General features: G+C 40.9%; 1 protein-coding gene across 5 annotated transcripts in view; it reads left to right on the top strand.

The window, feature by feature from the left end:
• NUP214 (nucleoporin 214) overlaps window positions 1-13,212 on the top strand; it is a 100,336-nt gene that overhangs the window by 17,066 nt on the left and 70,058 nt on the right. For 3 of the 5 annotated variants that reach the window (XM_068551873.1, XM_068551871.1, XM_068551874.1), the window contains exons 11-16: window positions 1,130-1,291; window positions 4,501-4,978; window positions 6,297-6,472; window positions 8,955-9,052; window positions 11,834-11,920; window positions 12,131-12,280. In XM_068551873.1, coding sequence (XP_068407974.1) covers window positions 1,130-1,291; window positions 4,501-4,978; window positions 6,297-6,472; window positions 8,955-9,052; window positions 11,834-11,920; window positions 12,131-12,280 — 1,151 coding nt within the window. The remainder of the gene's footprint in view (window positions 1-1,129; window positions 1,292-4,500; window positions 4,979-6,296; window positions 6,473-8,954; window positions 9,053-11,833; window positions 11,921-12,130; window positions 12,281-13,212) is intronic. The other 2 variants (XM_068551872.1, XM_068551875.1) reach the window with 1 other exon arrangement.

Here is a 13,212-nt window from a genome sequence, read left to right as displayed (position 1 = left end):
CAGAGGCAAGAATGGTGGTGGCCAGGGACTAGAGGGTGGAGGAGATGGGGAGGTGTTGGTCGGAGGGTAGAAACTTTCAATTATGTTATGAATAAGGTCGGGGATCTGTACTTGAAATTTACTAAGGGCGTAGATCTTAACATAGACACACTACTATATATAAAATAGGTAACTAAGAAGGACCTACCCTATAGCACAGGGAACTCTACTTAATACTCTGTAATGACCTATATGGAAAAAGAATCTAAAAAAGAGTGGATATATGTGTATGTATAACTGATCCAGTATAGCGGAAACTAACACAACATTGTAAATCAACTATCCTCCAATAAAAATTAAAAAAAAAAAAGTTTTCACCACACACACAAAATGGTAAAGTACGTGAGGTGGTGGATGTGTTAATTAGCCTGATTGTGGTGATCATTTCACAGTGTATACATCCATCAGGTCATCATGTTGTATACTCTAAATACGTACGATGTTTGTCAGCTTTATCCCAGTAAAACTGGGAAAAAATATTTGTTTACAAAAAGCCATGTTCGCGCTTTGTGCTTCATTTTAGAAAGGTGTACCCGTCAGACACCACTAAGTTCCTTGTCCTTTCCCTGGTCAGCCTGTTTGGTCTGATTAGCTCATTTACTCTGATTCTCATAAAGACTTAATTGACAAAACACATGCTTATGATTCAACTGTGAATGAATATAAAGTAGTGGGACTCACTTCTCTGTGCCCTACCATGTGTTTTCCAAAGAGGCTCATCTGTCATTTTTTTTTACTAAAGGAGTCGCTTCCTGGAGACTCCTGTCTTGGTCAGGGGAATGCTAAACCTACCTCCCGGACACCGGGGCACACGTAAAAATCGGAGCTTTGGGAGTCAGAGCCACTGCAGGACTGCTAGGGCTTCCCTGTAGGGCTGGCGGGACGGTGGCCATCTGATCATGGTAGTAGCTCTTCTTTAAGGAGCTGTTTCATAAAAGGCTGTTCAGATCCAAATCAGAACAAACCAACTCGAGCTACTGTAGAGATGAGTCCTGTGAAGCGTCTTTTGCTTCCGGCAGTCTTCCGCTTCTGGGCCCAGGCCCTTCAGTCGACTTGGCCCTTTTATCACCTTTGTTTTCTTTTTTAACAGATGATGAGAAGACTCTTCCTCCTGCTCCAGTTCTTATGTTACTTTCAACAGATGGTGTGCTTTGTCCATTTTACATGATCAATCAAAATCCTGGTGTTAGGTCCCCCCTCAGGACACCAGAGCGGCTCTCATTGGAAGGAGAGCGGCAACCCAAGTCATCAGGTGCGTGCCTCCCCCCGTTTTGGCCGAGAGGGGGTACCGAGGGCTTGTACAGGAGTACTTGCTGGGATGAATACTGTGAGGACACACAGTGGTTACCTTTATCAGCCGGTCTGTCTTATCGAGGCAGGACTAATCTTTTCCTCAGACACATGCACATACTTGCCTTCTCTCACCCCCAGGCTTTATTCTCCAACCTTTACTTTAGAGAAAAAGGAATCTCAGCCCGATGGATCCCATTAGGTAATTTACTGACAGTATCCTATTATAAGACCCTATATTATGTGGTCTGAAACCTAACATGTTTAATCATGAGAGGTTGGTTAAATAAATGATTGTACATCCATACAGTGAAATGCCATGTAACTATTAAAAATGTTGTATTTATTGACAAGGAAAGGACAGAACATATCGTAGAAGAGCACTGTATACTCTGATTCCTTTTTTATGAGAAAAATATGTACATAGAAAAGATACTTGAAAGATGTTAAAACCTAAATAGTGGCTATTGCTGGGTGATGAGAACATGGGAATTTCCTCTTTGTATTTAATTTTCTTTAGTTTTTTTTCCCCCTCCTCTTTGAAGATATCACTTAAGTGATATATGTTTATTGGAGAAAAATTAGAAAATACAAAGACAGAATCACTACAGAACCCATCATGCAATAGCCAGTCAGCATTTTGGTACATATACTTCACATACATAAATGCATGCATATAAATGCCAATCTGCATTTTCAAAATTTTCACAATGGCAGTGTATCACTTGTGAGAACAAAATGAACTTTTTAGAAGGGCATTGTTTCATATTTTGGAATTTTACTAATATTTCTCTTTTTGAATTCTGTGAGTATATAACTAGTAAGTTTTTTCTCTTCTAATATAGCTAAAAAAGCTCATACTGCCACCAATTCTAAATCTAGGAAGAAATGTTGACCAGTTGGGTTGGATGTGGTGGAGAACAAACACTTAGGGGATCTTTTCTCACTGCTTCCCAATGCAGAGTGAGTTGTACTTCATAAATAGAGCCACTCAGATACTTGGGCTCCTATCAACTGGCAGTGTGACCCCAAGTAACATACCAGCTGCCTTGCATAGACTGTATCAGTGTTGTTGTGTTGGGATATCTCCTTATCTGCAGTGTGTACTCTGAGTTATTTTTTCCCCTTTAAGTGGTGCTGAGTCCCGTGAACTACCTACACTCAGTTGCTGGGTCTGTCTGTAACAAGCATTGTACCCTGTGAAGTCGGGAGCCTGTGGGATGATGTTTGTTTCTGAGCACAGTTCAGTGTGAGGGACTTGCTACAAGCCCCTTATTCCCCGAGCACGAGCAAAGACCAGTTTTACTGTTTGCCTCTCCTAGAGAAACCCCATGTTCCCTCATGCTTAGCCCAGAGGTAACAGCCATGTTTAGATGAGAGGAAGAGAGCCACTGGAAGGGGGAGGAGGTGTCCCACCAGTTCACCAGCTCTAGCTGAAGCTGGCTCATGGGTTCAGAGGACAACAGCGGTTCTGCTTGCTTCCACACTCCAGCGCCAAGGATGCTGGGTTGAATGATCACAAATAGCAGCATGATGGTTTTCAGATATTTCGTTCCATTTTCAGTGGGGAAGATGCCTATGATTTCTTTTGGGTTTGGCATATGCTTTTTGTATTGGTCTACTAAATGCATGGAAGTGATTAACACATGTGCTTGGGTCTCTAAGGAGGTAAGCTCTTGTTGGTTCCATATTTATTGTGTAAAGGAAGTGTTAACAGAATAGATAGGCTTGCATTATATACTATCACAGAAGTGACAATTTACCTGGGGGTCGTTGTTTTCAGAAAGTGGCATTTTCATAGTTGTATCCTAAGTATTTCCTTGCTTTAGACATAGTGAAGATAAACTGTCATCTCTGACAATTTGGAAGAACCAAGACCCATAAATGTATTGTTAAAAAATACTGCTTTCTTAGTTAGTTATTTAATTTGGAGAATTAACATGTTTACTTTATAGAAAGTTTGGAAAATAGAAAAAATTTTAAACTTGCCTTTTATGGTATTCTCTTTCAGTGTTTTTTCATAAACATCTTTCTTCATAGTTGTGATTATATTGTATGCATAATTGGTATGCTGGTCTTTTATTTAAATTTTAAGTGTTTTCCAGGTTCTTAAATAATTTTTATGATTCATTCAGGAGTGTTTAACACTCTATTGAATATATTTTACCATTTGGGTTGTATTAAATACCTTTTTCATTTTTTAGGTTATTTCCGTAGTCTTTATTCTTAAAATTGGGATCACTAGGTACATGTTCTATGATTTTTGAGACATAATGCTAAAATGCTTTCTAAAAGACTGTGCTAAAAAGGTACGTAGTAGTGATAAAAAGTTTCAGGTTTGTTTTACCCTTTCAAACATAGGAGATTATATGTATTTTTATTTTGATAATTTAGAGGACAACCAAAAATATGCCGCATTTAAATTTGTATTTCTTTGATTAGAGAGATTGAATATATTTTCTTTTTGTGAATTAGATTCCCAGCTTATATCTATTATAGTCTCAAAATTTTTTAAATCTCAATTTGTATGAGCTTTAAAAAAATAAAGCATATTACTTGTCATTTGCTGCAAATTCTTTTTCATTTACCTTTTGGTTGTATAAGTATTTCTGTACATAGTCAAATCTTTATCTTTTGTGTTTTGTGTTTTTTTTTTTTTTTTTGGTCACTTTTAGGTTTATCAAGTTGATAGACTCTAAGAGACAACTCACTTTTTGCCTCCTTTGTTTTGAGATATAGTTATATATATGCTTTTGTATATGTGTTTATCTTTAATTAACCTGGAGTTGTTTTAATGACTATTATGAGGTGTAAGTCTGAATTAAAGTTTTTCCCTGATAATAAAATATTGCAGAATAACTTATTTTTCACTGTAACATCGAGAAGTGTATTTTTTCTGCATTACTCAAGTGGGTGTTCATGAAGTCCTATTAGTCTCATGTCTTTTTGCATTTCCTTTCTCCCTCAAAGCTTTAGACATCTTACCATATGGAATGTTTGCTATGGAAAGTCCAACATCAACTCCGCTTCCCTTTTTTTTTCCCCTTGTGGAACGAGAACCATTATTTCTGGCTTCATTCTTCCACAAACCCACTTGCTTTCTGTGATGTGGACCTCCACTGTTACGGGGTTAACGTCTCCCTTCCTTTTTCTCCATATTTCTCACTGCAGGAAGTACTCCTACTACCCCCACCTCTTCTCAGGCCCCGCAGAAGCTCGATGCCGCAGCAGCCGTAGCTCCTGCCTCTGTTCCGCCTTCATCACCGGCGGCTCCCACCTCCACCTTCTCTTTGCCTTCTGCCGTTGGAGGCCCTGCTGTGTTCTCCTTCGGCTCTTCATCCTTGAAGTCGTCTGGTTCTGTCACTGGGGAGGCCGCTCCGTGTTCCAGTGCCTCTGATAGTTCCAAAGCAGCCTTGGGCCCTGGGGCGTCCTCCTTCTCTTTTGCTCCTCCTCCTCCTCAGGCCTCCCTCGTACTCACCCCTGCGGCCTCTCCCATGGCACCCTCAGCTGCCTCATTCTCCTTTGGATCATCGGGTTTTAAGCCTACCCTGGAAAGCACGCCAGTGCCAAGCGTGTCTGCTCCAAACGCAGGAATGAAGCCCACCTTCCCACCATCAGCCTCTGCAGTCAAGGTCAACCTTAGCGAAAAGTAGGTAACACTTAAAGTTTGATGGATAGAAATACCGCTTGTTATTCACTAGAAATAGAGTCGCTGTGAGTGGAGTTATTGAATAGATTTTCTTTTCCTTTTTCCCATAGTAATACTTGCAAATGGTAAAAATTCAAACAACGTAAAGGTTTGCATTTCATCAGTGGACAGAGTCCAGAGATGTCTCCTGGAATTTTTTTTTTTTTAACTATTAGAAGTTTATACTTAAATGCTTGTTTTGCTTTTTCAGATTTTAAATGTAGGAGATATTCCTTACTTTTTAAAAATGAAGCAATACAGACTATATATCCCTTAAGGAAAATGAATCTCTCTAGTCCTTTTTCTCCCTTGTGTCCACTCTTGACTCTCTGAACTGTTTTCCACAGAGCCACTGAGTGATCTTGTGAAATTGTAAATACATCAGATGACAGTCCCCAGCAGCTTCTCATTGCTCTTTGAGTACAATCCAAACACTTCAGCGTGGTATTCCACTTTCCTCCAGATCTGGGTCCTACTAACTCACTCATATCTTATTTTTTACTTCTTTATCTGCTTGTTTTGTTCTCACCACTAGCATGTAAGCTTCTTGAGAGAAGTAATCCCTTACACCTTGTAACCCTTCCTAAGATAGCCATTGAGTATAAACACTACCAGTTTTCCCCCACTCTTCTGTATTATCTCTTATTACTATGAAGGGGCTGCTGGCTGCTGCCATTGTTAACATTAAATTTGCCATGCAGCCACTTCATTCTAAAGGTTGCCTAGTATCCCATTTTGTGGCCACACCATCATTTATTTGACCAGTCATCTGATGCTGGATGTTTAGATTGTTCACAGACGTTTGCTCTTTAGGTGAAACTTACCTCCCCTGCCCAGTAGATGGTCAGCATCCCAAAGATGGTGACCTGCTCTCCTCTTCCTTCCTCATTCCCCAGAGATGATCACCCCACAACGAGTTCTCAGTAATTTCCTTGACAAAAGGAGAGCACTAAACTCTCCTAAGTCCAGTAGAGTCCCACCCTCTTTCTTTACTCAGCTTGATAGAATTGACAATACATGTTTTATACCATGATAAACTTAGTTTCATCATCATGTTACGTACTTATTAGATATTTTCACTGAATTTTTCATTCCAAATAAGCAGATGATAAATGCTTTCATGCAGCTTTCACCTTTTATAAGAAATAGCTAAATGTTTGCATTTCCTGAAGGCAAAAAAGTATGGATAGTAAGTTATCCTTTGATGATCGCTCATGACCAGCGGGAAAGGATCTCACAGCGGCAGGCTATTTTGATCCATTCGGGCTTCCATTTTCAGGTTCACGGCCGCGGCCACCTCTGCTCCTGTTCACAGCTCACAGAGCGCACCCTCAATGCTGCCATTCTCCTCGGCCTCCAAGCCAGCATCCTCTGGACCTCTCAGCCACCCTGCACCTCTCTCGGCATCATCCAGTTCCTTGTCATCCAAGTCCTCAGTCTCTTCCTCAGTATCGGGTATGATTTTAAGCAAACTGCTTTAGAGCTCAATCCTGAATTCCCAGATGAATATTTTTCCAAGTTGTGGGACTTCCCTGGCGGTCCAGTGGTCAGGACTCCGCGCTTTCACTCGCAAGGGCGCGGATTCAATCCCTGTTTGGGGAACTAAAATCCTGTAAGCTGCACGGCATGGCCAAAAAAAATTTTTCCAAGTTGTTTAAAAATCCTTACTTGTAAGGGCTGTTGTTTAAATCCTTTTTCTTGTTTCCTGTAACTCACACTGAAGTCCTGTGGCTTTTGTACTCTGGATTGGGAAGGTTCACAGTGGCCTCAGTGCTGCCATTGCTGTCTCCATCTTGTTGTGGGACATTTATCTTCACGCAGAGCCTGCCCTACGTGAAGGTCGGTCACAGAGCAAGTCTTTAAGCCACATAGATGAGAAGGAGCCTACGGTGGCTTTATGCTTATTTCCTCTGATGACTGTCTTTGGGTTTTCACACTCAGCCCTACCGCAAGCACATTTATTAAATAAAGATCGTAAATGGGAATCATGATTATAGCCAAGTTGAAGTGCATTATAAAACCCCATGAGTAAGTGTACCCAGCCTATCTCTTTCTTCTTTCAAACCTACAGAAAGGTTGCATAAATTATATTCTGAATACCATGCCCTTCCCTGAGAGTCAACACTTGCTAACGTTCTGCACCATTTGCTTTATGTCTTTTTTTTTTTTTTTAATTTATTTTAGGCTGTGTTGGGTCTTCATTACTGCGCGCGGGGCCTTCTCATTGCGGTAGCTTCTCTTGTTGCAGAGCACGGGCTTCAGTAGTTGTAGCTCGAGGGCTCTAGAGCGCAGGCTCAGTAGTTGTGGCTTGCAGGCTTAGTTGCTCCACGGCATGTGGGATCTTCCCGGACCAGGGCTCGAACCCGTGTCCCCTGCATTGGCAGGTGGATTCTTAACCACTGCGCCACCAGGGAAGCCCCGTCTTTCCTTTTTAATGTAATTTTTTTTTCTAAAACATTTGAAAGTTAATCGCAGACATGAAACACTTCACCCCTAGGAACTTCAGTATGTTTCCTAAAAATAAGGGCACTCAATACATTGTCACACTGAGGAAATTTAACAGTAATCCAGTCTACAGCCAGTATTCACATTTCCACAGTTGTCCTTTTAATGTTCTTTGTAGCTGTTTTTCCCCCCCTCCAATCCAGGAGCCACTCAAGGACCACACGTTATATTCCGATTTTGTCTCGTTAGTCTCAACCAGTTTCTCACCTTTTTTGTCTTTCTCAACATTAACATTCGTGAAGAGGTCAGGCCAGTTAGTTTTGTGGACTGTCCCTCAATTTGGATTTGAGAGTTTCCACATGGTCAGATTCACATGAAACATTTTGAGCAGTAGTACCACGTAGGTGATGTGCATCACATCACATGATTTCTTTTTGTCCTGACGTAAGTGATGTCAGTTTGCTCACGTGGTTGGGATGGTGTTTGTCAGATCTGTCTCAGTTTTTAAGTTGGTTGCTTCTGTGAATTCCAGTGATAATACCTAGCCAGACATACCTGGGTAGCCATTTGGTGTTTGAGCGTCAGGAATAATTTTATCTTGATAGATATTGAGCAAGCATTGAGCTGTGAAATTCCTGAAATCTTCTCTCTTACCTATTGCTCAGGAGGAAGGGCTGCCTTGTGGCGTTTGCCAAAGTCACGTCATTCTGGGACTTGTCATCAAATTCTGAAAAGCACCTGTCTGTGACCCAAAAAATTAACAAGCCTTCCTTTAGTCTTTTCCCATGTCTTTACAGTTTAGGAGAGAGGAGATGTACCATAACACACGTACATTTTCTCCGTTTCCACCGCTTACCACCCAGATCTCCCTACCCCCCATTGACATATTTAATTCTTACAGTTTGGTGGGTCTTGGATTATTGGATTGCAGTCCCAGTTGTACACTGGACGCAGTGGGGTATCCCCTCCCTAACCGTTTAATCAGGCTCTCTGGAGATGAGGCTTGGGTATGAGTTTTGGTGTATTTTTTTAAAGAACTCCTAGGTGATTCTAATGCGCAACAGGGTGAGACTTGTCCTAGAGGCTTCCAGGAGGGTCCTGAAGACCTTGTGAGTTCTTACAAGGGCGATGGGGATTGCTGTTCTGGTGGTCTTTAAACTTTGCCCCCAGTTCCCAGAGGTGCATCAGGAGCCTCTGCGGGGAGTAAGGATGGGCCAAGTGGACAGCCTCCTGGGCCTCCACACCATCCACATACCTATTATCAGAGACACTCCAGTTCTACCTGCTTTACAAAGGAGTTTCCCGTTTTAAAATGTGATATGTGTTTTTTAGTTATTTGGGAACTGTGGGTGTCACTCTTGGTAACAAAGATCATAAACGGGGGCTAGGGACAATGAGAAACTTTTTTTTTTTAGATTTGAGGAAAGGATGTTCGCGATAGGAGAAATAACGGGAATAAATACTGTTTGTTTTAACTGACTTCTTGTTCCAGCAGGGCGATCTGCTCAGGGTGGTCCAAGTCCAGTGCCATCGATGGTACAGAAATCACCCAGGATAACCCCTCCAGTGGCCAAGTCCGGCTCTCCCCAGGTACGTTTAAACTCAACCTACAGTGCTGTGTTTATTAATTTACTGCCCAAAACATACATGTTTATAAAATGGGTTTTTGTGTTTTAGAATTCACACCTTTGAAATAGTATATAGGATTATGTGATAGGAAATACCAAAGTATGATCTTTGAATATTTGTAATGTGAGCTCATAAAAGCCATTTATCTCAACCCTAGAGTCTTAGAATTGTTTTCTCTGCTGGTTCCTGAGCTTATCCATGTTATGTTCCGTTTGTTGAATTCTCGTTATGTCTGAAGACTATGGTGTAGCCCCTGATTTTTTTCTGTCATTCCCAAAGTAACCAAGAAATCTACGCACTGCCTTCTTTTTCTTTTTCTTTCCATAACAACTCAGTTTATTTTAGTTACTTAGTTTTTTACTAACATAGAATACACATGGGGGTAAAAAAGGATACATATGACACATGTCCACCTCAGTGAATTGTCACCAGCTGAATACACCTTGGTAACTAACACCCAGATCAAGAAATAGAACATACTAGGGTCCCAGAGTCCCCCTCATGTTCACCTATCTGGTCACAACTCTTGCCAAACAGGTCTCACTATTATGATTTCTAACAGCATAGCTTAGTTTAGCCTGTTTGTACCTTCTGTAAAGTGGAATCATACAGTATATATTCTTGTGTCTGACTGTTTTGCTCAACATTATGTTTGTGAGATTTTTCCGTATCATTGCTGCTGTATGGAATTCATTGGGCGACTCTACTACAAGTTTCATTCCATCCTTGACAGGCATTTGAGTAGCTTCCGGGTTTGAGTCATTGTGAATAGTGTTGTTATGACCATGCTAGTTGACGTCTTTGGGTTAATATGTGTGTGCGTTTTTGTTGGGCAGATACCTGGGAGTGGAATTGTTGGGTCATAGACTATTCGTCTGTTCCTCTCAGTACGTTCCTACTAGGAGCGTATGAGTTCAGCCGCTCCACATCCTCACCGCTCTTCGTATTTTTCATTGTTTATTGTTGTTGTATTTTGTGGTTTTGATTAGTATTTCCCTGATGACTAGTAAAATTCAGCTTTTTTTTCATATGACTATTAGCCATTTGACTATCTTCTTTTACAGGGTGTCTTTTGGGTTGTCTTTCACTGATCTGTAAGAGTTCGTTCCTTGTTGAATATGCACATGCTTGTGCAAACACATACATATAATGCAAATACTAATACTTTCTCACTCTCTGAATTGCCTTTACATTCTCTTTGTGGTGTCTTGTGATGACTACAGTTCTTAATTTTAGTATAATTCAATGTATCAATTTTTCTTTTATAATGAGTGCTTTTTGTGTTCTGTTTTAGAAATCATTTCTTATTCCAAGGTCAAAAAGATGTTTTCCGAAAGCTTTATTATTTTACTTTTCATATTTAGATCTGCAGTCTATCATCTCCATTTATTTTTATGGTTTAACTTAAAGAGCATTTTCTGTCCATTTCCCACTTGATTACTTGAGTGCCCTCAGAACAGGAGTCATGTTTTTTCCTTCTGTCCCTCTCCCAGTCAACCTCCTTCCTGCCCCCAGCACACACCTGTACAGGCTCCACAGTAAATGGCCAGTTTACAGGTGTAGCTTTTGGCATAAAGCATGACACATGGCATTTATTAAATAAAGCTGTTTTAATGAATGCTTATGCAGTCTAAAAACTCTCCATGTGTTAATTGCTGTAGGTATCAAATAATCCGAAAGCCATCTCAAGTTATAACATCTCTAAAGCAGAATTCTTGATTTCCATCTTCCCCAGAACCTGTTCCTTTTCTAGTATTCCCATCTCAGTAAGCAGCACTAACCAGGTAGTTTGCTCTACCCCCAGTCCAGAAGTCATCCTGGATTCCTCTCTTTAATAGCACCTCCCCCAGTCCATACTAGCAAAGGTCTTGCCAGCTCTGCTCTGTGATGTGTCATATGTCATAAATCCACATCTCTGTCCCCTGCTAACGTCGTATTTCAGGCCATTATCATCTCTTCCCTCATTAGCCTCCTGACTCCTCTTCCTATTTCTCTTCCTACCTGTCACTGTCATCCATGCTCTGTGTAGCAGTAGGAGGGATCCTTTAATACCATAAATCAGAGGATAGTTTAAACTCTCCTAAAACTCCGCTAGTACTTTTCCAGCTCACTTAGAATAAAATCCAGACTCCTTGGAATAGCTTTACACGACCTGCCTCTGCCTGCCCCCAGCTCCCTCCCTGACTTGATGTGCCCACATTCACTTTATATCTTTGCCTCAAACTTGCCAAAGTCTTTCCTGCCTCAGATTCTTTGCACTTGCTCTTCTCACTGCCTGGAGGTGCTTCCCCTGGAGCTTTCCATAGCTTTCTCCCTTTCTTCAGGTCTCAGTGCAGAGGCAGTGCTCAGTGAGGGCTTTTGGGCTGTCTCATGTCAAGCAGTGCCCACTTTTATTCTCTCTATATGTTCCTGTTTACTTTTTTCATATCACTTATCACTAGCTGAAATTACCTGAGTTGTTTACTTCTTATTATCTGTCTTGTCCCAGTAGAATGTGAGTTCCATGAGGGTAGGGACCTCATCTACCTTGTTTACCTCTATCTAGAGCATGTCTTATACCAGGAAGGTACCCAGTAAATACGGGTTCAAAAGAGTGAGTGGTGCAACAGTGACGGTATTGTGAGAGCGCCGCACCTGTGATAGGCACGGAAGCCATCACTTGGGGTGATGGGATGCACCTGCTCCAGGAAGCCATCACTTGGGGTGTGGGATGCACTTTAAAACCTTTGCCTTTCATTTCAGGCAAAATCACTTCAGCCTCCTGTTACAGAAAAGCAGGGACATCAGTGGAAAGAGTCAGATCCTGTGATGGCTGGAATCGGGGAGGAGGTAAATTTGTTCCTGCAGATTTTTCCAGAAGTAGCTCTGATAGTGAGACTTGACTGGCTCTGAGTGTGGACTCCTACGTGACTGTTTTATTCTGGCATTGAGCCTTGGCGTGTCCCGGGAGTCCGCGCTGTTAGTGGGCCCGGGAGCAGTGACAGACATGACTGCCGTGCCATTCAGACTGAGCCGTCCCCTCATTTGTGGCCTCTACAGGTCACTCACTTTCAGAAGGAGTTGGAAGAGTTGAAAGCCCGAACTTCCAAAGCCTGTTTCCAAGTGGGCACTTCTGAGGAGATGAGGATGCTGAGAACAGAATCAGATGACCTGCACACCTTTCTTTTGGAGATTAAAGAGACCACAGAGGTTTGTGTTTTTGATATTCTTCCTAAGTTGAATTGCACATTTGCAAATTGTTGTCCTGATACTCCACGGATGTATGTATTTTCTCTCTTCAGGAATCACCAGTCTTGTTTTTTTATGTGGATGAGTGGTTTACCTAGGAATGCCTGACTTCAAATCCTACCTTTAGCACTTAATAATACATTATGTGACTTTGGGCAAATTATTCCAGCTCTTCTATATTTTAGTTTTCTCATGTGGAAAATGGAATAATAAGTACTTTCTACCCCATTGACACTTACAAGGCACTCCATAAAAGTTTATTCTAGTTGTTAATTTAGTTTAGATATATTTGAAAATTTACTAAGTTTTTTTTCTTGGTATAAAAGCAGACTTTAATGAAGATACTGTGGGTCATTTACAGGAGAAAATTTACTGTCTTTTATAGTAAATTGTTAGGTTATAAAGGGTTAAGTTTAAGGTAAAAGCAGGATACTTAAGAGCATATACAGTATAAAAATAACAAATATTTGTTGTTAACTGTTTATTTACTGTGTTACAATTATTACTACTTACTATGTGCCAGGCATATCTATTCTCATTGAATCCTCACAGCTTTTCTGTGTGGTAGGCACTATTATTCTTTTTGTTTTGCAAGAACAGGAAACCAAGGCTTAGAGAGATGAAGTAATTTGCCCAAAGCCACCCAGTTACTGAGTTATAGAGCCAGGATCCCAGTTCAGACTGCCTGACTCCAGAGCTCTGGTCTTAAATAACACACTTGGAAAGAGGAAAGTTCTCAAGGGTGGGGAAGGGATAAGTTGGGAATTTGGGATTAATAGATACTACTATATGTAAAGTAGATAGACAACAAGGACCTACTGTATAGTACAGGGAACTATATTCAATATCTTGTAATAACCCATAATGGAAAAGAATCTGAAAAAGAATATATA

Source organism: Eschrichtius robustus, chromosome 10 (assembly GCF_028021215.1).
Source record: "Eschrichtius robustus isolate mEscRob2 chromosome 10, mEscRob2.pri, whole genome shotgun sequence".
Classification (NCBI taxonomy): Eukaryota; Metazoa; Chordata; class Mammalia; order Artiodactyla; family Eschrichtiidae; genus Eschrichtius; species Eschrichtius robustus.
The sequence above is the reverse complement of the archived record's forward strand: the minus strand, read 5'-3'. Positions and strand labels throughout refer to the sequence as shown.